A 19,961-nucleotide genomic window follows, 5' to 3' on the forward strand; every position below is an offset into this window, starting at 1 on the left:
TTAAAGGCTTCCCAATTCTCTGGCTTCCCACTAATCCTCGCCAATTCGTATGCTTTTTCTATAGCTTCTATGCTGTCCATGACTTCCATCGTCAGCCATGGATGCCTTCTCCTCCCGTTAGCATGTTTCTTCTACCTTTGGATGAATTTCTGTTGTGCCTTCCGAATAAACCCCCAAAACTCCTGCTTCCCTGTTCCTCTGTCATCCCTGCTGGGCTTCTTTTCCAATAAACTCTGGTCAGCTCCTCCCTCATGGCTTTGTAGATACCCTTATGTAATTGTAATACCGTTACATCTGATTGCAGCTTCTCCCTTTCAAACTGCAGGGTAAATTATATCATATTGTTGTCGGTAATCCCTAATGGTTCCTTGACCTTAAGTTCCATGATCATGTCTGCCTCATTACACATCACCAAATCCAGACTTGCCAGGTCCCTTGTAGGCTCTGTCAAAAGCTGTTCCAGGCATTGCACAAATTCCTTTTCTTGGGATCCACTACCAACCTGATTTTCCCAGTCCACCTTCATATTGAAGTCCCCCATCATTTTTGTAATATTGCCTTTTTACATGCCTTCTCTATCTCCTGCTTTATTTTCTGTCCCACATCCTGACTAACGCTAGGGGGGCTGTACATAACACCCATCACGGCATTTTTACCTTTACGTTTGTTCAACTCTACACACAGAGATTCGATGCCTTCTGATCGTATATCACTCCTTGCTACCGATTTAACTTCATTCCTTACGAACAATGCAACCCCGCCTCCTTTGTTCATTTGTCTGTCCTTTCGATAGGACACATATCCTTGGATATCTAGATCCCAGCCCTGATCCCCCAGCAGCCACGCCTCTGGGATGCCTATAACATCGTACCGGCCAATTTCAATGTGCGCAACAAGTTCATTTACCTTCTTCTGTGGACTGCGCGCATTTAGACACAACACGCTCTATCCTGCATTAGAACATAGAACATAGAACAGCACAGCACAGAACAGGCCCTTCGGCCCTCGATGTTGTGCCGAGCAATGATCACCCTACTTAAACCCACGTAACCCGTATACCCGTAACCCAACGATCCCCCCATTAACCTTACACTACGGGTAATTTAGCATGGCCAATCCACCTAACCCGCACATCTTTGGACTGTGGGAGGAAACCGGAGCACCCGGAGGAAACCCACGCACACACGGGGAGGACGTGCAGACTCCACACAGACAGTGACCCAGCCGGGAATCGAACCTGGGACCCTGGAGCTGTGAAGCATTGATGCTAACCACCATGCTACCGTGACAAACAAAAGAACAAAGAACAAAGAAAATTACAGCACAGGAACAGGCCCTTCGGCCCTCCCAGCCTGCACCGATCCAGATCCTTTGTCTAAACCTGTCTCCTATTTTCCAATGTCTACTTCCCTCTGTTCCCGCCCGTTCATATACCTGTCCAGATGCCGCTTAAATGATGCTATCGTGCCCGCCTCTTCCACCTCTGCTGGTCCGCCCGGGCGCTTCTGACCAGAAGCGAGAGCCCATCAGGGCTCGCCTCCAACCTCACGGGGTAAGTGAAAAAGTTGACCACCTTCCTTTTCACACTTGTCACCTTATTTGCTGTGCCTGAGGGTGATGTTGTTCTTTTATTTCGGTTCTCTGTTTCCCCTTCAGTTATTACACCTTCTAAGCTCACATTCTGGTTCCCTGCCTACTAGTTTGAATCCTCCCGAGTCGGACAGCTCCTCAAATTCAAAGTGATTGAGAGAAGACGGGCATCAATACATTTATAGGTATGGAAGCTTCTCCTTCGTCAAAAAATGTCACCGAGTGATAGGTGAAAAATACAGATGATGCTGTCCGGCCAACTGTTGAAACTCTTTGATGTGCAAAGGAACGTAGAACATACAATGCAGAAGGAGGCCATTCGGCCCATCGAGTCTGAACCGATCCAATTAAGCCCTCACTTCCACCCTATCCCCAACCAGTAACACCTGCTAACCTTTTCTTGTCACTAAGGGAAATTTATCATGACCAATATACCTAACCTGCACGTCTTTGGACTTTGGGAGGAAACCGGAGCACCCGGAGGAAACCCAGGCAGACACGGGGAGAACATGCAGACTCTGCACACATAGTGACTCAGGAGGGAATCGAACCTGTGACCCTGGCGCGATGAAGCCACAGTGCTAACCACTGTGCTACCGTGTAGCACAAATGAAATGAATGGAAAGATTCCAGATTGTAATTTAATTGCATTTAAAGGAGTAGTGGTGATCTTTAAAGAGAAATGCCGCTGGGAGGAACTTCAAGCCGGCTTGTGTGTGTTATGGTTGTGCAATAATAATAGGATCCGTCATTGAAGGCCCTCAAATCAGGAGCTGTGCCGCTTTAAGAAAAACTGGTGAAATGAGAGGGAGCGGTTTGCTGTGTCGCTGCGGACCAATGCGGATGAAAATATAAGCAGAGATCTCTTGCTCCTTCTCCGGCACAGAACCAGAACTGGAACAGAAAGACAATCGTTGCCTGCGTTAATTTTGTGGAAAGGTCAATGCGAATTTGCTCGGCATTCTGATAAGAAGGTATTTTGTGGATTATGCGATCGGGAAGTCAGCGTTTGACCAGAATAGACTACCGGTTTATTTCTACGCCTCTCCAAATATAACCAGCAATGGCAGAGCCACGAATAAGAAACGCCTTAAAATTCAGACTCTTTGATATTATTTTCCTTCTTTTTGTATCGGATCTGGTTTTCGGAAAGACTCACTATTCTATTCGCGAAGAAATGGAGTCTGGCGCGTTTGTTGGGAATGTCGCCGAAGATTTGGGATTGAACATTCGGAGGCTGTCAGCTCGAAAATTCCGACTGGTTCCTGCTGATAAAAGACAATGTTTGGAGGTGAATTTAGAAACCGGGATTTTATTTGCTAACGAGAGGATAGATAGGGAACAGCTGTGTGGGCAGATGCCAGCTTGTGTCCTTTCTTTCAAGATTGTCGTGGAAGAACCGTTGGAGATGTACCGCGGTGAAGTGGAGATTATTGATATAAATGATAATTCGCCCAGTTTTCCGGAGAGTGTCATTCTCTTAAAGATGGCCGAATTTCTTGCACCTGGCTCTCGATTTCCGCTAGAGAGCGCTCTCGATCCAGACATGGGGACAAATGCAGTAAGTGTTTACAATATCAGTCCCAATGAGCACTTCGGTCTACAAGTGGAGACTGCAGAAGACGGTGGTAAACTTGTCGAGATGTTACTGGAGACACCGTTGGATCGCGAACTGCAGTCATCCTTTCAGCTGATGCTGACGGCCACTGACGGAGGGAATCCTCCCAGATCTGGGACCGCTCGGATTCTCATCACTGTGCTGGACAGCAATGACAATGCGCCTGCGTTTGATAGCAAGACCTACAGGGGTAGCCTGAGAGAAAACTCACCCAGAGGTACCTTGGTGGTTTCAGTCCATGCCACTGATCGAGACGAAGGTTCGAACGGGGAGGTAACATATTCTTTCGGTAACCGTGTTTCACAGAAAATACAGGAACTGTTTAGTTTGGACCCTCATACAGGAGAGATTCGTGTTCAGGGTATAATTGATTATGAAGAAGGTGACAATTACTCACTTGATGTTCAAGCTGTAGACAATGGTTCACCGGCAATTGCAGGACATTCTAAAGTGTTGATTAATGTAATAGATGTGAATGATAACGCCCCTGTAATATTACTGACGTCCATGGCGAGCATGGTTCCTGAAGATGCTGTTCCCGGTACTGTGACAGCTTTGATTGATGTAATCGATCGAGATTCTGGGAAAAATGGACAGGTGCACTGCGAAATCCCTAAGAGCGTTCCCTTTAAACTTCAATCGTCTTCGAATGGTCATTACAAATTGATAACCAGTGACATGTTGGACCGTGAAACCACCCCTCTGTACAACATAGCTATTTTAGCCAGGGACTCGGGGTCTCCTCCGCTCTCAACAAATAAAACCATTCAGATAACGGTCTCTGATATAAATGATAACGCCCCAAGGTTTGCTCGACCCATGGACACAATGTATTTGATTGAGAACAACGCTCCTGGTGCTTCTATTTTCGCAGTGACTGCTTTCGATCCTGACCAGGGTCAGAATTCCTACGTCTCCTACTCTTTCATAGCCAACCCGATTCAAGATTTTCCATTGTCAAATTTCCTGAATATTAATTCGATGAACGGGACCATTTACGCGCTGCGCTCATTTGACTACGAGCGAGTGAAAAACTTCCAGATTCAAGTCCAAGCCCGAGACGCTGGCGTTCCCCCTCTGAGCAGCAGCGCAACATTGAATGTGATCACCCTGGATCAGAATGACAACGCTCCAGTAATTGTTTCACCTTCAGCACAGAGCGGATCAGCAGGAGTGGAGGTTGTGCCTCAGTCAGCGGGCCAGGGGTACTTGGTCACCAAGTTAATCGCAACTGATGCTGATTCTGGTCAGAACGCACGGCTCCTCTATCAGGTGCTGAAAGCCACTGATCCCAGTTTGTTCGTCGTGGGGCTTAACTCTGGAGAAATCAGAATAGCCAGAGGGATTTTTGAGCAGGATTCTCCCACCCAGAGCCTTGTGATCTTGGTGAAGGATAATGGACAACCGAGTCTCTCCAGCACGGCTACAATACACTTTTCAATCTCGGGCAATGTTACTGAAATATTCTCCGAAAGTAGTAATTTAGTGAGAAATCCTGAATATGTCTCTGATATAAATCTTTATTTAATTGTCATTTTAGGTTCAACCTCCTTTATATTTCTTGTAACCATCATTTTGCTGATTGCCATCAAATGTAAACAGGAAAGACATACTCCTGAAGTCTACAAGTCCCCAAGTTGTTGCTATGGACTGGACGATTCTAACAATGCCGTTAATCCGAGACCCACACTGAAAGAATCTTTAAATTATACTGGGTGTGGAGAGATTGTTCATTTCCCTGAAACGCATCATTATTCAGTTTGTCTGTCTCCCGAATCAGCTAAAAGCGATTTTCTGTTTTTGAAGCCCTACACCCCGCCCATGACTCAGGACCAATGTTAAAATGTAAAGTTCTGACAACATTGAGGCAGGGTGTAATTAATGGCCACCTCTGTTATCTCCGTCGCTGCCGGTTGAATAACTGAAACTATTTCCCTTCGAGGATCTCTATTATAGAATAAAGGATTGTTCTTTTCCTGTTGTAATTCCAAACAGATTGAGAAAAATAAACGTCTCCATGACACTCCAGCGACCATCGTTTAAAACTGGCATATGTTAACTGGGAAGGGAAGCCGGCCGGCGAATTGTTCCACAATCTACACAATTGAGTTTGATGTCAGGTCGACTCCAAAATTGACCTCAGGGAGTTGATACTTGAATGCATTTGGGATAATTTCCCTAAACGGTTTGCAATTTGAAATTCCAGCATAAGCGTTTGGCAGACCCTTATCCCCTTATAACATCGAAAAGTGTGAGCTTTAAAATTTCATAGCTTGTGCGATGGATTCTTATGCTGACTTCCATATTGATGCTCTCCAGAAGTGTTTTTCACACTGACGCGAAAATGGGGTAAAACTACTTCTGAAATATAGCATAGCGGGGTGATAAAATATGACACATTGTCGAACCCTTCAGACCCGAATATGATAACCCCAATAAGAAGTAAGAGTCGAAAAAAGTCTACTTGACGTATATGATTCACACCTTTTCAATCAATACACTAATATTATCTGAAATCATAGGTTCCCGAGAATTACATAATTTATAAAGAATCCTGAACACACATTGCTATCGGCCCAGTAGGTCCATGGGCATTTTGATGGACATTCGGTATCAAACCAAATCAACACTTTTAGGTGCTGCTGGAAAGTAGTTTGGTTTACAAAGAACAAAGTACAGCACAGCACAGGAAAGGGCCATTCGCCCTCCAAGCATGTGACGCTCACGATACCATGCTTGGCCAAAACCCTTGGCACTTCCTCGTACCATATTGCCTGTACCCATCCTATTCATGTATTTGTAGAGATGCCTTTTGCCATAAATGTATCTGCTTCCACAACCACCCCAGGCAGCGCGTTCCAGGCACTCACCATCATTTGGGTAAAAAAACTGCCTCTAAACATTGCGCCACGAACCTTAAACCTATGCCCCCTAGTGACTGACCCCTTGATCCTGGGAAAGAGTGCCTGCCCATCCACTCGGTCCGTGTCCCTCGTAAAAATCTTCTTGACCTCTATCAGGTCGCCCCTCAACTTCCGTCATTCTAATGAAAATATCACGTGCCTATTCAGTTTATCCGCCTCGCTAATACCCTCCAGATCAGGCAACATCATGGGAAACGTCCCTTTCGCCCTCTCCAATGCCTCCACATCCTTTTGGCAGTGTGGCGACCAGAATTGTGAGCAATAGTCTAAGTGCTACCTTATTGAGTTTCTGTACAAATGTAGCACGACTTGGCAGCTTTAATACTCGATGCACCGTCCAATGAAGGCAAGCATTCCTAATGGTTTCTTGACTACCTAGTCCACTTGTTTTTGCCATTTTCTAAGATCTGTGGAACTGCACGCCCTGTTATCTCTGACTTTCTATATTCCTAAGAGTTTTGCAATGTATTGTATATTTCTCCTCCATGTGAGACCTACCAAAATGCATAACATCACATTTGTCCGCATTAAACTCCATTTGTCATTTCTCTCCCCGCTTCTCGAACGTATCTATGTCCTCCTGTATCCTCTGACAATCCTCAACACCATCTGCCACTCCAGTAACCTTGGCGTCACCAGCGAACTTACTAATGAGGCCCGTTATATTTTCCTCCAAATTGTTTATGTATGCTTCAAACAAAAGCGGCCCCAGTACCAATCCCTGTGAAACACCACGAACCACAAACTTCCTTTCAGAAAAACACCCTTCTAATGTTGCCCTGTGCCTTCTGTGACTGAGCAAGTTCTGTATACACCTTGCCGCCTTTTGACTTCACCTTTTGTACCAGTACCCTATGGGACAACGTACCAAAGGCTTTACTGAAGTCCAAATAAACAACGTTCACCATCCTCCACTCATCAATCATTTTTGCCACTCCTCAAAAAACTTGATCAATTAGTGAGGAACGACCTCCCCTTTACGCAACCATGCTATCTTTCGCTGATGAGTCCATTCGTTTCCAAATGGGTAGAAATCCTCTCCCTTAGAATTCTCTCCATTAATTTACATACTACGGACGTGAGTCTCACCAGCCTATAGTTTCCTGGATTATCCCTGCTACCTTTGTAAAACAGCGGTACCTCATTATTTATTCTCCAGTCCTCTGCGATGTCACCTGCAGTCAATGATGATACAAATATGCCAGCCAAGACCCGAGAAACTTCCTCCCTTACTTCCATTAGTACTGTGGGCTAAATAAATTCTGGCCCGGGAGACCTATCTACCTTAATGTATTTTAAAACACCTAATACCTCCTCCTTTTCGATGTCGACATGACCCAGACTATCCACACACCCTACCCACGAATAACCTTCCACAAAGTCCTCTACTTTGATGAACACTGATGCAAAGTACTCATTTAGTACATCGCACAATTTCTCTGGCTGAAAACATGGATTCCACCCCCCCACCCCTCCGCCACTGCCCTTCAGTGATCCAATCCTCTCCCTGGCCGCCCTCTAGCTTTTTACATATGAATTAAATGCTTTTGGAATCACCTTATTCCTACTTGCCACGGACGTTTCATGACCTCTCCGAGCCCTCTTAATTTCCCGCTTGAGCACCTTCCTACTTTCTTTATACTCCTCAAGGGTTTCGGCTGTCCCAACCGTTCTGGACCGCAGAAAAGCCTCCTTTTTCTTTTTGACGAGGTTCATTTTCCAAAGCTCCCTCAACTTCCCATTCTTATCCTCCACTCTTTTAGGAACTTGATTTACAATCAACTGTTGCTTCAAAGATCCCCACATAGGCCATGTTGATTTACCCTTCCAGAGCCGCACCTAATCCAAATTTTTCAAATCCTGTCTAATGTTACAGTAATTTGCCAATCCCCAGTTTAGCATCTTAATCCGAGGGTTACGCTCGTCCCTGTCCAAAAATACCTAAAAACGTGCGGAATTGTAGTCATTACTGGCAAAATGTTCCCCATCCTGAATTCTCAACCCACCGTCCAAGCTCATCCCCCAATACCAGGTCCAGTAGTGTCCCTTCCCGAGTTGGTCTATCTAGATATTGTATCAAGACGCCTCCCTGAATACATCTCACAAACGCTGCCCTATCCAACCCCCCAGCACCAAGTGAGTCCCAGTCAATATAGTGGAAGTTAAAATCCCCGACCACAACAACCCTGTTACTTTTGCACCTATCCAAAATCTCTCTACCTATCTGCTCCTCTATCTGTGGCTGGCGGGTCGCGGGGCCTATAATAAACCCCCAGCATTGTGACTGCCCCCTTCCTGTTCCTGAGCTCTACCCAGATTCCCTCATGTTCAGAACTGACATTAATCTGATGCGAAGTCTGGGTCTGAGGCTGAAAATCAGAAGAGAGAAAGAGACTTACCCCCTCTAAACTCAGTTTTTAAAAAATAATAAAACGCTGAGGTATTTTCGTCAGAACAAAGCTGAAGGTTTGAACTTTTGTTATCTCGCCCGAGATTCGCTGCGTAGTACAATCAATTGGACCAAAACCCCACTAATGGCGTTGACGCAGAATAGCTAAGGCTCAGATTTATGAAAATGTTTTCAATCCACTGGTCAGAACGTACGATTCATAACTTGCAACTTTGCTGTATCAGTACTTGATAGTTCGTTGGACATTCATGTTGCAGAACGTGATGTCTCCCTTTGGGTCGTCAAAAACCGAACATTGTTCGAGGTACAGAACATTTGCTGAATGGTGCTAGATGGGCTGATCACTAGTCTGGTAACATGCAAACTGTGAAATTGATAATTAATTACTGACGCTGACAGCTCACAGTGCATGGCGAAAGGTATAATGAGAGGAAACAACATTTACAAAGGTAGAGGATGATTTTAATCAAACTACCCAAGTAACAGAGAGCGACAGACGTTTGCATCACAGCAAATAGTTTCAAGATCGTGAGCAGAAATGATTTCATCAAGCAACAGTAAGGTGATCGCGACGCCAGGTTGATTTACCCGGAGAGTGAGGGAAGCCTGAATTCCAGTTTCAAGATCCCCTTTTCCAACAATAAATCAATCATACTGCTTTGGGTGAAGTAAGTTGCTTACTCTCGTTAAAATTACTACTTATTTGTTTACATTTCTTTGCCGGTTTAATGTAGGTTAATATATTTATGTTCGCCTTCTGGTTGCGGTGATGCGGAGCTAAGCCGCACGTTCGGTAGCTCCCACTATTTTAGTCTTTTGGGCTATTTTAAGGGCCCTCAGCGGAGCTGGTTGGACTTTTCCCCGTGGAGGAACACATCCACTATGCTTATCTGCTGGTGGATGGACTGGACCAGGAGCGGAGCGGGCAAAAAAATTGGCTTTGGAGCAGAAAAAGGTGCAAGGCAGGAAAAACAAGATGGCGGCGGGCGGGGAACGAGCAGCGTGGCAGCAGTGGGCGCAGGAGCAGCAGGAGCTGCTTCAGCGCTGTTTCAGAGAGCTTAAGGCCGAGATCCTGGAACCGTTTAAGGCCTCGCTGGACAACCTTATAGTGACCCAGGCGGCTCAGGGTGCAGAGATCCGAGAGCTATGGCAAAAGGCCTCGAAGAGCGAGGACGAACTCCTGGGCCTGGCAGTGAAGTTGGAGGCACATGAGGCGCTCCTCAAGAAGTGGTTAGCGAGGATGGAAGAGACGGAGAACCGCTCCCGTTGAAAGAACATGCGGATTCTGGGCCTCCCTGAGACGCTGGAAGGTTCGGATTTGGGGCCCTACTTGACTATGATGCTGAACTCTTTAATGGGTGTGGGGTCGTTCCAGGGACCCTTGGAGCAGGAGGGCGCCCATCGAGTGCTGTTGAGGACAGCCAAGCCGAACGAGCCACCTAGGGCAGTGCAGGTCCGTTTTTACCGCTTCGTCGACCGTGAGTCTGTACTGAGATGGGCGAAGAAGGAAAGGTGCAGCAAGTGGGAAGATGCGGAGATCAGGATCTATCAGGACTGGAGTGCGGAGGTGGCAAAGAGACGGGTTGGTTTTAATCGTACGAAGGCAGTGCTTCACATGAAAGGGGTGAAGTTTGGCCTGTTACACCCAGCACGCCTCTGGGTCACTTACAAAGACCGCCAGCTTTACTTTGATTCTCTGCAGGACGTCTGGGCCTTTGTCCAGGCAGAGAAGCTGGACTCGAACTGAGGACTGGGAGCTGGGGAATGATGTACATAGTGCGGAGGCTTTGTCCTCCTTGGTATCCTTTCGCTTTTATTGGTTGTATTTGATGATGCTTTTTTGCTTTTCTGCTTTTTCGCTTTTTGGGACTATTATTTATTTATTTGGGTGCTTTTTCGTTTTTTCACTGGTGGAGGGCTGGGGAGGGGTCCGCGGTCCCGTTGGGTCATGTGCCTGTCTTTTCCCGCGTGTTGGGTCGGTGGGCAGGGTTTGGGTTGGAAGGGTGGGTTTTCGTCCCGTGCTGGAGGAGCAGTGGGCGGGGCCGGCACTGGGAGGGGAGAGTGGTGGTTGTGTCGAACCGGGGGGGAGTCGTTGGGATGGTGGGAGCAGCCGGGGTCAGCAGGAGTCGGCTGACTTACGGAAGTACAATGGAACGAGTTATGCAGCTTGGGGGGGACCTAGCTTGGGGGGAGGTGGAGGTGCTTGGGGTGGGGAATCGGGGGGGGTACCGAGTTGCTGCAGCAGGGGCCGAAGGGGAACGGCTGTTGATGGGGGAGGTTGGGAGGGGGGTCTTCCACCGTGGGGAACGGGCCTGAGGGGTTCTGCGGGCACATGGTGAGCCGAGGGGGAACTATGGCTGACCGGCACAGATGGAGGGGGAGGAGCCCCCAGATTCGGCTGGTTACATGGAACGTGATGGGGCTGAATGAACCGGTGATGCGGTCCCGGGTCTTGGCGCATCTGAAGGGACTGGGAGCAGACGTGGCTATGCTCCAGGAAACGCACCTTAAGGTGGCTAATCAGGTAAGGCTGAAAAGAGGCTGGGTTGGGCAGGTGTTTAACTCGGGGCTAGATGTGAAGAACCGAGGGGTGGTGATTTTAGTTGGCAAGAGCTTGTCGTTTGTGGCGTCGAGTGTGGTAGCGGAAAGTGAGGTAGATACGTAATGGTGAGTGGTAGGCTTCAAGGGGAGTGGGTGGTTCTGGTTAATGTGTACGCCCCCAACTGGAACAATGCAGGTTTCATGCGGCGAATGTTGAGCCGGATCCCGGGCCTGGAGACGGGGGACTTGATCTTGGGAGGGGATTTTAATACACTGTTGGATCCAGCTCTGGGTCGTTCGAGGTCAAGGACGGGTAAGAGGCTTGCGGCGGCCTCAGTGCTGAGGGGGTTCATGGATCAGATGGGAGGGGTAGAACTTTGGAGGTTTTCGAGGCCGGGAGGTAGGGAGTTTTCCTATTTCTCCCTTTTCCACAAGGCTTATTCCCGGATTCACTTTTTTCTCCTCAGCAGGGTGCTAATCCCGAGAATGATGGGGGCTGATATTCGGCGATAGTTATATCTGACCATGCTCCGCGTTCGGTGGACCTGGAGCTGGGGGAGGGGAAGGACCAGCACCCGCTGTGGAGGTTAGATGTGGGGCTTCTGGAAGAGGAAGGAAGTATGTGGGCGGGTCTGTAGCGGTATAGAGGGGTATTTGGAAACTAATGACAATGGGGAGGTGTGATTAGGGGTGTTCTGGGAAGCGCTAAAGGTGGTGGTTATCTATTCGGGCGCACAGGGTGAGGGCATAGAGGGGGGAGAGGGAGAGGTTGGTGGAAGAAATGTTAAGGGTGGGCAGGAGGTATGTGGATGTCCCGGAAGAGAGGCTGTTGAGGAAGCGTCGCAGTCTCCAAGCGGAGTTCGATATACTGACCACCCGGAAGGCAGAGGCACAATGAAGGAGGGCACAGGGGGCGGTATATGAGTACGGGGAGAAGGCATGTCGGATGCTGGCCCACTAGCTCCTGGAGCGGGAGGCAGCGAGAGAGATAGGGGAGCCACAGATGCAGGAGGGAACCTGGTGCGGAGTGGTAGGGACATTAATGGGGTGGTCAGGTCCTTTTACAAGGGGCTGTACCAGTCGGTACCCCCTAGGGAGGTGCGTGGGATGGACCGCTTTCAGTATAAACTGGAGTTCCCAAGAGTGGAGGATGAGCGAGCGGAGAGTCTGGGGGCCCCAATCGAGTTGGAGGAGCTGATGGAGGCGCTGGGGAGCATGCAGACCGGGAATGCTCCGTGGCCTGATGGGTTCCCGATAGGTTTTATAAGAAGTTCTCAGATCTGTTGGGCCCATTGCTTGTGAGGACACTGAATGAGGCGAGTGTTGGGGGTGGGGGTTGGGTGGGCTTTGTCCCCGACGATGTCTAGAGCACTAATCTCACTGACCCTGAAGAGGGATAAGGATCCCCTCCAATGCGGGTCTTACAGGGGGATTGTGTGGCTGGGGGGAGGAGCACCGATTATCACTGTATGCCGATGATCTACCGTTGTACATTGCCGACCCGGCCTGGGGGGGGGGGGGGGGGGGGGAGGGGGGTGCGATGCCAGAGGTGCTGAAGATACTTGGGGAGTTTGGGGACTTTTCGGGCTATAAGCTCAACGTGCGGAAGAATGAGCTTCTTCTGCTGCACCTGGGGGACCAGGAGAGGGATATAGGAGAGCTCCCATTGAAGAGGGCAGAGATATCGTGGGGTCCAGATAGCTAGGAGGTGGGGGGGCCCTGCTTAGGCTAAACTTTTGGAGGCTGGTGGAACAGATGGAGGAGGAGTTTAGGAGGTGGGACGCGCTGCCACTCTCTTTGGCGAGTAGAGTCCAGTCAGTTAAGATGACGGTGCTCCCGACGTTTTTGTTTCTCTTCCAGTGCCTCCCCATATTCATCCCGAAGGCTTTCTTTAGGAAGGTAAATAGGAGTATTGTGGGGTTCGTCTGGGCGTGGAAGAACCCGAGTGTGAGGAGGGTATTCCTGAAACGAGGCAGGAAGGTAGGCGGGTTGGCGTTGCCTAACTTGTTTGGGTATTACTGGGCTGCAAATGTGGCAATGATTCGTAGGTGGGTGATGGAAGGGGAGGGTGCCACATGGAAGAGGATGGAGGCAGCGTCCTGTGTGGGCATGACCTTGGAGGCATTGGTTCCCACTCCCCCCGGCAAGGTACTCTACGAGTCCAATGGTGGTGGCTTCCGTCATAATTTGGGGACAGTGGAGGCGGCACAGGCGGGAAGTGAAAGCCTCAGCGTGGACCCCGATATGGGGCAATCACCGGTTTGCGCAAGGGAGAATAGATGGTGGGTTTTTGAGTTGGCATAGGGCAGACATCAGGCGGATGGTGGACCTTTGCCTCAATGGGAAGTTTGCGACTTTAGAGGAGTTGGAGGGGAAGTGGGGTCTCCCCCTGAGAACAATTTCAGATTAGGGCATTTGTTAAGCAGCAGGTGGCGGAGTTTCTGCTACTGCCACCTGGGGGGGGGGGTGTGCAGGGTAGGGTGCTCTCGGGTACGTGGGTCGGTGAGGGCAGGATCTCGGCAATTTATCAGGTGATGCAGGAGGAGGAGGAGGCCTCGGTGGAAGAGCTGAAAGCGAAGTGGGAGGAGGAGTTGGGGAGGAGATCGACGAGGGGACATGATTGGACGCCCTGGTGAGGGTGAATTCGTCCTCCTCTTGTGCACGGCTGAGTTTGATTCAGCTGAAGGTGCTGCATAGGGCACACATAACTGGGGCCAGGGTGTGCCGATTCTTTGGGGGAGAGGACAGATGCAGGAGGTGCTCGGGAGGCCTGATGAACCACACCCACATGTTCTGGGTGTGTCTGGCGTTGGAGGGGGTTTTGGAAGTGGGTGGCAGGGACATTGTCCAAGATGGTCGGCTCCAGGGTGGAACCAGGCTGCGGGCTCACAATCTTTGGGGTATCATCGGAGCCGGGAGTGCAGGAATCGAGAGAGGCCGGTATCCTGTCCTTTGCGTCTCTGGTAGCCCGGTGTAAGATTATTATACAGTGGAGGGACGCAAAGCCCCCGAGCCCGGAGGCCTGGATTAACGACATGGCCAGGTTCATCAGGCTGGAGAAGGTCAAGTTTGCCCTGAGTGGGTCGGTACAAGGGTTCTTCCGGCGGTGGCAGCCCTCTCTCGATTTTCTGGTGGAGGGCTAGAGGGTGGTCAACCTCAGCAGCAGCCCGGGGGGCGGGGGGTGGGTAAGGGGGGGTGGGTTAGGGATCTGTTAAGGGGGCTTGTTTTGGCGACTGTTTGTTTGCTACTGTAAGGGAATTTGTACTGGATATTGTATGAGTTAGGTACCAAGTTTAGAATCATAGGTTTCAGTGAAATGATAAAGTAGATTTAGGTGAGTATTGAGATGAGTGTGAACTCAGGATAACTTTGTGTGACCTAATGTAATCAAGTATAGTTAATATGATTAAAGCAGCAGACCCAGAGAAATAGCATTTAAAATACAAACAGTCACTTGGAAGAACAATGAACAGCTCAGGGCTTAACTAAAATGGTTGCCCATAAATAAGGGCTATAAAGGAGTCTGTTTTTGTATACATTCGGCCTTGGTCAGCAAAAACCACGACACAAGCAGGAAAGTTTACAGAGACGAGATAAGGACTGACTTATGGCTACCATGGTTGACGAAGCAGAGAGAGAAACGACCAGTCTTGACTGAGACAGATAGAGGCTCACTATAAACAGTGGTGGCCAAAGTAAGGAAAGCAAGATAAGAGGGCTGTAAATTAAGATAAGAGTTTGAATCATGGAGTTAAAATGTATATAAAAGGCGGTAAGCCCTGAAGCTTCTTTAGATTGCTCCGGACAATCTCAGCTCTGTTTTTCTTATGCTAAGAAAAATAAAGTTCACTGCTTGGAAGATCGCTCCTCAGACTCTCTGTGTTTTAATATTTGAATAGGTACAAACAAATTGTCGTCCTGGGGAACCACGACAAAATTGGCGCTGCGAAGCAGGGTTGGTGAGAGATCGCCCAGAAAAGCATCTGGAAGGAGTGGCGGAGGCGAAGGTCCGACCGGGGCTGGACATCCCAAGCCGGCATTCTGACAGCAAGGTAAGCAGATTTGTACTGCACGTAAATCCTTGTTGTCAGAAAAGGGATCTCGAGGCCCGGCGCACTCAGCTCTTTGCTGGTCTTGAATCTCCCCAACCACAAAGATATCCTGCGTGATTAAAACCAAATTGGGTAAAATAGTTTTGAGAGACTGAAACTGATCTGAAGAGTAGAGTTTTGCATGCAAAGCGCACTGTGAATACTGTATTGTCTGTGAGTGGGTAAAAAGGGAGACGAGAAAAAGGCCGAACGCTAAGGTAATGCAATTAGGTTAAGTCAACCGGTTTGGAGCGGGTTTTTCCAGGATACGACTTGCCCAGAAGAGAGTGAGTGTGGGAAAAATCTGCCAGTCCAAACCTACCCAGGACCTCGGGTAACGGACGTCAGCCGAGAGGGAGAGAGATCAGTGAGAGATCACTCTCTGACCTAATACGGTAGTCAAAAGCATAGGAGGGGAACCTAACCCCGGAGGGGGGGATTAACAGCTAGAATAGAGAAAGTAAAAGACCAATTTGAACAAACTGGTCTGAGACAGTAGCGTGGAGGACAGAAATAAGAAGGAGAGTCGGAACACAGGTAGGGTAATAACTAACAACGTGGAAAGGTCACACTGACAAAACCGCCTAGCGGAAAGAGGGGTATAATCGATTGGGAAGGAAGATTAGTTAGGGGATTAAGACGGGATAATAACAAAAACGGAAGCAACACTGGATTGGGGAGAAATTACACATATAACTAACTTAAAAGAGGTAGAGAACGAGTGGCCGTATGTAAAGTGGGAAAGAATAGCTGATAGGAATTGGATAGACGAAATAAACTTGGAAACTCTAGGGAAATTAATAAAGGAATCTGATCGATATAGGGTTTCTATAGACATAGACAAGCACGTAAAAACCTACTACCCTCTAGCCCGGGAAAGGAAGATAGAGCCGGGACAGGGGACTACGGGGAAGTGGATATCGAGACCCCGGTTAGAATTACAGATATTGTCAAGGGACACCCAAGAGAAAGGTAAACAGGGGACTGAACACGGAAAAACGACACAGCAAGTAATAATCACTGTGACACCTAACTCTGACGGATTAAGTGATAAAAATTGTGACAGTAATCCGAAAAGACAAGTAATGGCACACCAAATTAAAACACCAGTGGAAACATTAGGGGATAAATTCCCAGCCCTCAGGGGAGACATAGAACACGTTTCTAAAAAATGGGCCAAAAGAACAAGTAAAACTAATACACCGTGGCCGGAGGAAGGCACTTGGTGCGTAGAGAGATGTGAGGACCAGAAGGGAATGATAAAGAACTATAAAATAAAAGATAAATCTAAGAAAAGAAAGGAGAAGGGCATGGAGGGAAATATGGATGCAAATGCCAGTGCAACTTCAGGAAAAAGCAAAATTAGAAGATCCAAATGTAGTCCCGCCCCCATACTCAGAGGAACAGGGTTCCACGGGACTATATCCAGTTATATCAGGCACGATGAATTTTGAGGGAGCATTTGACACAAAACCGATGACGATGGAGGATTGGGAACGAAGGGAGCTAGAAAAGAAAAAAGGTGTAGAGGAAGAGACGAGGAAAACAGAAGAGGAGTTGGATGAGTTAAGCCAAAAGAGAAAGCAGTTGCAGGACGAAGTAGATGTAATAGACCTTTTGGAATGGGCAAAAAAGGGAATGGAAAAAGAAAAGGAACGAGAAGAGGAGGGAGAGAATGATAGAAGAAAAGATGAGGGACAAACAAGTCCTGATTCTTGCGAGGGTGAAAGGGAGGCGTCACAGGGAAAAATAGAAGGAAAGAGGGTCAAAGCCAGCAGAAAGGAAAGAGAAAGAAGAAGAAGCATAGAGGAAACATGTGGGAAAAGGCGCAAAGAGGCAGAAAGACGAGAAAAGGGGGATGTATGGACGTGGAAGCACCCAGTAAGAGTCAAGGAAGAGACGGAAGGAGAGACAGGAGAAAGTAGTGACAGCGAAGGGGGACAATCAGTGTTAGGAGAACAAAGAAAATCGACGCGGGTAAGACACCAAACTGTAAAATTTCCAGAGGTGGAAAAAAGAAAGAAAAAGGTGTTCCCGGTGATTCTGAAAGGGGGCAGAGCACAGTATATCCCTTGGTCAGGTCAGGATTTGCCTAATCTAATTAATGAATTACCCAATATTTTGGATGGGGCTGGAAGGTGGATTGGACAGTTGGAAGCAGGAATGGTGGGAAAAAGGATGGCACTGGGTGACATCAAAGCTCTCCTGACAAAAGTGCTAGGAATGGACCAAATGGCAGAAGTAATGAGACGTGCCGGCATCCAGACCGCAGCTCATGACCCAAACGTAGACGGGACACTAATGGACCCGTACCGACAAGACATATGGCAGGCACTAAGGAATATGTACCCCAATCGAATGGATGTAAAAACCCTAAGGGGAGAGCCACTGGGAGAGGAGGAGAATGCAGCTGTGTATGTGGAAAATCAATTAAAAAGGTGGAAAAGGGACACGGAGAGGGACATTCTAACAGACCCGCTGACCAACTCCATGTTCCGGGCTGCAATTCTAGAGGGCCTGCCAGTCTCAGCTAAAACAAAACTGGAGGATGTAGTGGGCTTGGACTCAAAAAGTTACCGGGAGTTTGTGGATTATGTTGCCCATGCAGTAGAAAGACATCGCAAAGATGAAAAGAATGCAGACAAACAGCTGAAGGAGATACAACGTAAACTCCTTCAGGCACAATTGGAGGAGATCAAAAACAAAGATAAGCTAAAGGCAAAAGAAGATCTCACACCCAGAAAAATAGCACCGATGATGGTGGAACAGAAGCCAGGGGAAATACCTGCACTAACAATAGGGGGAAGCGGAGATGGAGGCCAGCCCATCGTAACCTATAACATTTCTGCCTTCCCACTGCCCATAAACCCAGAAGCCCACAGCCTAAATTATCAAAACCAATACGCCCTACAAAATCAGACTGACTGGAATAAAAATGGGAAAAGACAGGGAAGTGGTAGGCCACCCTTTCAGAATCAGAGAGGACAGGGACAGGTTAATTATCAGACTCCGAGACAGGGACCACTGCCTGGCCCTCCAGGTGTGTGCTGGGGGTGCGGGGAGACAGGTCACATAAAAAGGAATTGCCCGCGGAATTCCACCAGACAGGGAGAAAACCAGCAACAGGCAGGCCAACAGCTGATCCAAGGGTCGCCGAACAGCGTCCCGATGTTTCAAGGGCCGGGGAACCATCAGAGTTTCGCATAGTGAGGCCCAGAGAACCCCGAAATGGTAGGACAGTACGTACAAATAACAGAAACCGCAGAGCAGGAACCTATAGTTAATGCTAGAGTAGGCGGGATCGAGGTCCCCATGATGATAGACACCGGTGCCACCTGTACGTGCATACAAACGAAATATGCGGATCACCTACCATTGTCAAACCGGTTTGTAAAAACTGTGGGGTTCTCGGGGAAAATAACACTAGCTCAAATGACGATGCCGGTGCCTATTACCATTGGAAATAAAACTACCCATGTACCTATTTTAGTATATGATAAAACTCCTTTAAATCTATTGGGAAGGGACGCAATCCTAGGTCTGGGACTGAAATTAGAATGTACCGAACAAGGAATTAATTTGATGGGAATGTATTCACTTGAGGTACCAGGAAAGGAAGGGGTTAATGTATATTGGCTGGGAGATATAGAGGAACAAATTAAAAGACAGATCTGGACAGTCTGGGGAAAACTTATAGACACTTGGGTTCCACAAGCCAAGTGGCCGAGAACAGAATTACACAGTACAATGATATTTGATGAAGGACAGGCACCTGAAATACAAGAGAAATGGGAAAAGGAGGCAGGACGAGAACAGGAAATAAAGTCAGGAAGTATTTTAATTGGACTAGAGGGAGTGGCCCTCGCAATCGTTAGGAATGAATGGATTGACAAATGGTTCTCGGTACCTGGGGCGGAGCCACATGTCACATTGAAAGTTAATCCGGGATATAGATCAAAGGACCTAGGACCCATGGTGTTAAGAGCGCAAGACTTAGAATTTGTACAGACAGATAGTGCGGATATTTGGACGTCCAGCGATGGACAAATGACGAAAATAATTTTGGATGTTAGGATGCTTGGGACACCAAAGCAGATAACAATAGGAGTGCGAAGTGAGAAACAGGAGCGGGAATGGAGAGAGAGCTTAGAGCAGGATTTGAATTCCCTCCCACAGGAGTTGTGGTCCAGACAGGACACGGATGTAGGGAGGGTTAAAAACGCTAATCCAGTTGAAGTCAGACTAAAGACAGGGCGCCAGGGGCCCTATAGACCACAATACCCAATCAAGACAGAAGCAATTGAAGGAATTAGAGAAACGATTAAGGGATTGATAGAAGCAGGGGTATTAAAGGAAACCCGGAGTAGGTGTAATACCCCGCTCCTACCAGTAAAGAAGGCGGACGGAGAAAAATGGAGATTGGTGCATGACCTAAGGGCAATTAATGAGGTAGTGGAAGATATGCCCGTAGAAGTTCCAAACCCTTACACCTTGCTGACAAATATACCACCTGAAAGTAGATGGTTTACGGTAATCGACCTATGTTCAGCATTTTTTAGTGTGCCACTAGCTCCAGAAAGTCAGTATCTCTTTGTATTTACGTACGAGGGGAAACAATACACATACAATAGAATGCCCCAAGGATTTAAACATTCCCCACATGTATTCAATCAGGTGTTGAAAGCAGATTTAGAAGGAATACAGTTGGAAGGAACACTGCTACAGTATGTGGATGATTTACTATTATGCACAGAGACACAAGAACAATGCAGGAAGGATAGTTTAAA

General features: G+C 48.0%; 2 protein-coding genes across 2 annotated transcripts in view; both read left to right on the forward strand.

Moving 5' to 3' along the window:
* Positions 1-2,375: 2,375 nt before the first annotated feature.
* Positions 2,376-19,961, forward strand: part of LOC119964285 — a 67,633-nt gene continuing 50,047 nt past the window's right edge. The window contains 2 exon segments of the mRNA XM_038793561.1: positions 2,376-5,045; positions 16,604-16,897. Of these exon segments, the coding sequence (XP_038649489.1) occupies positions 2,654-5,045; positions 16,604-16,897 (2,686 nt within the window). The 5' untranslated portion in view covers positions 2,376-2,653.
* On the forward strand, positions 16,430-18,035 carry LOC119965480 (vicilin-like seed storage protein At2g18540). The gene is made up of 2 exons (XM_038796298.1): positions 16,430-17,028; positions 17,975-18,035. The coding sequence occupies exons 1-2, from the start codon at positions 16,501-16,503 to the stop codon at positions 18,005-18,007; spliced, it is 561 nt and encodes a 186-aa protein (XP_038652226.1). The 5' UTR covers positions 16,430-16,500; the 3' UTR covers positions 18,008-18,035.

This window comes from Scyliorhinus canicula, chromosome 4 (assembly GCF_902713615.1).
Source record: "Scyliorhinus canicula chromosome 4, sScyCan1.1, whole genome shotgun sequence".
Taxonomy (NCBI): Eukaryota; Metazoa; Chordata; class Chondrichthyes; order Carcharhiniformes; family Scyliorhinidae; genus Scyliorhinus; species Scyliorhinus canicula.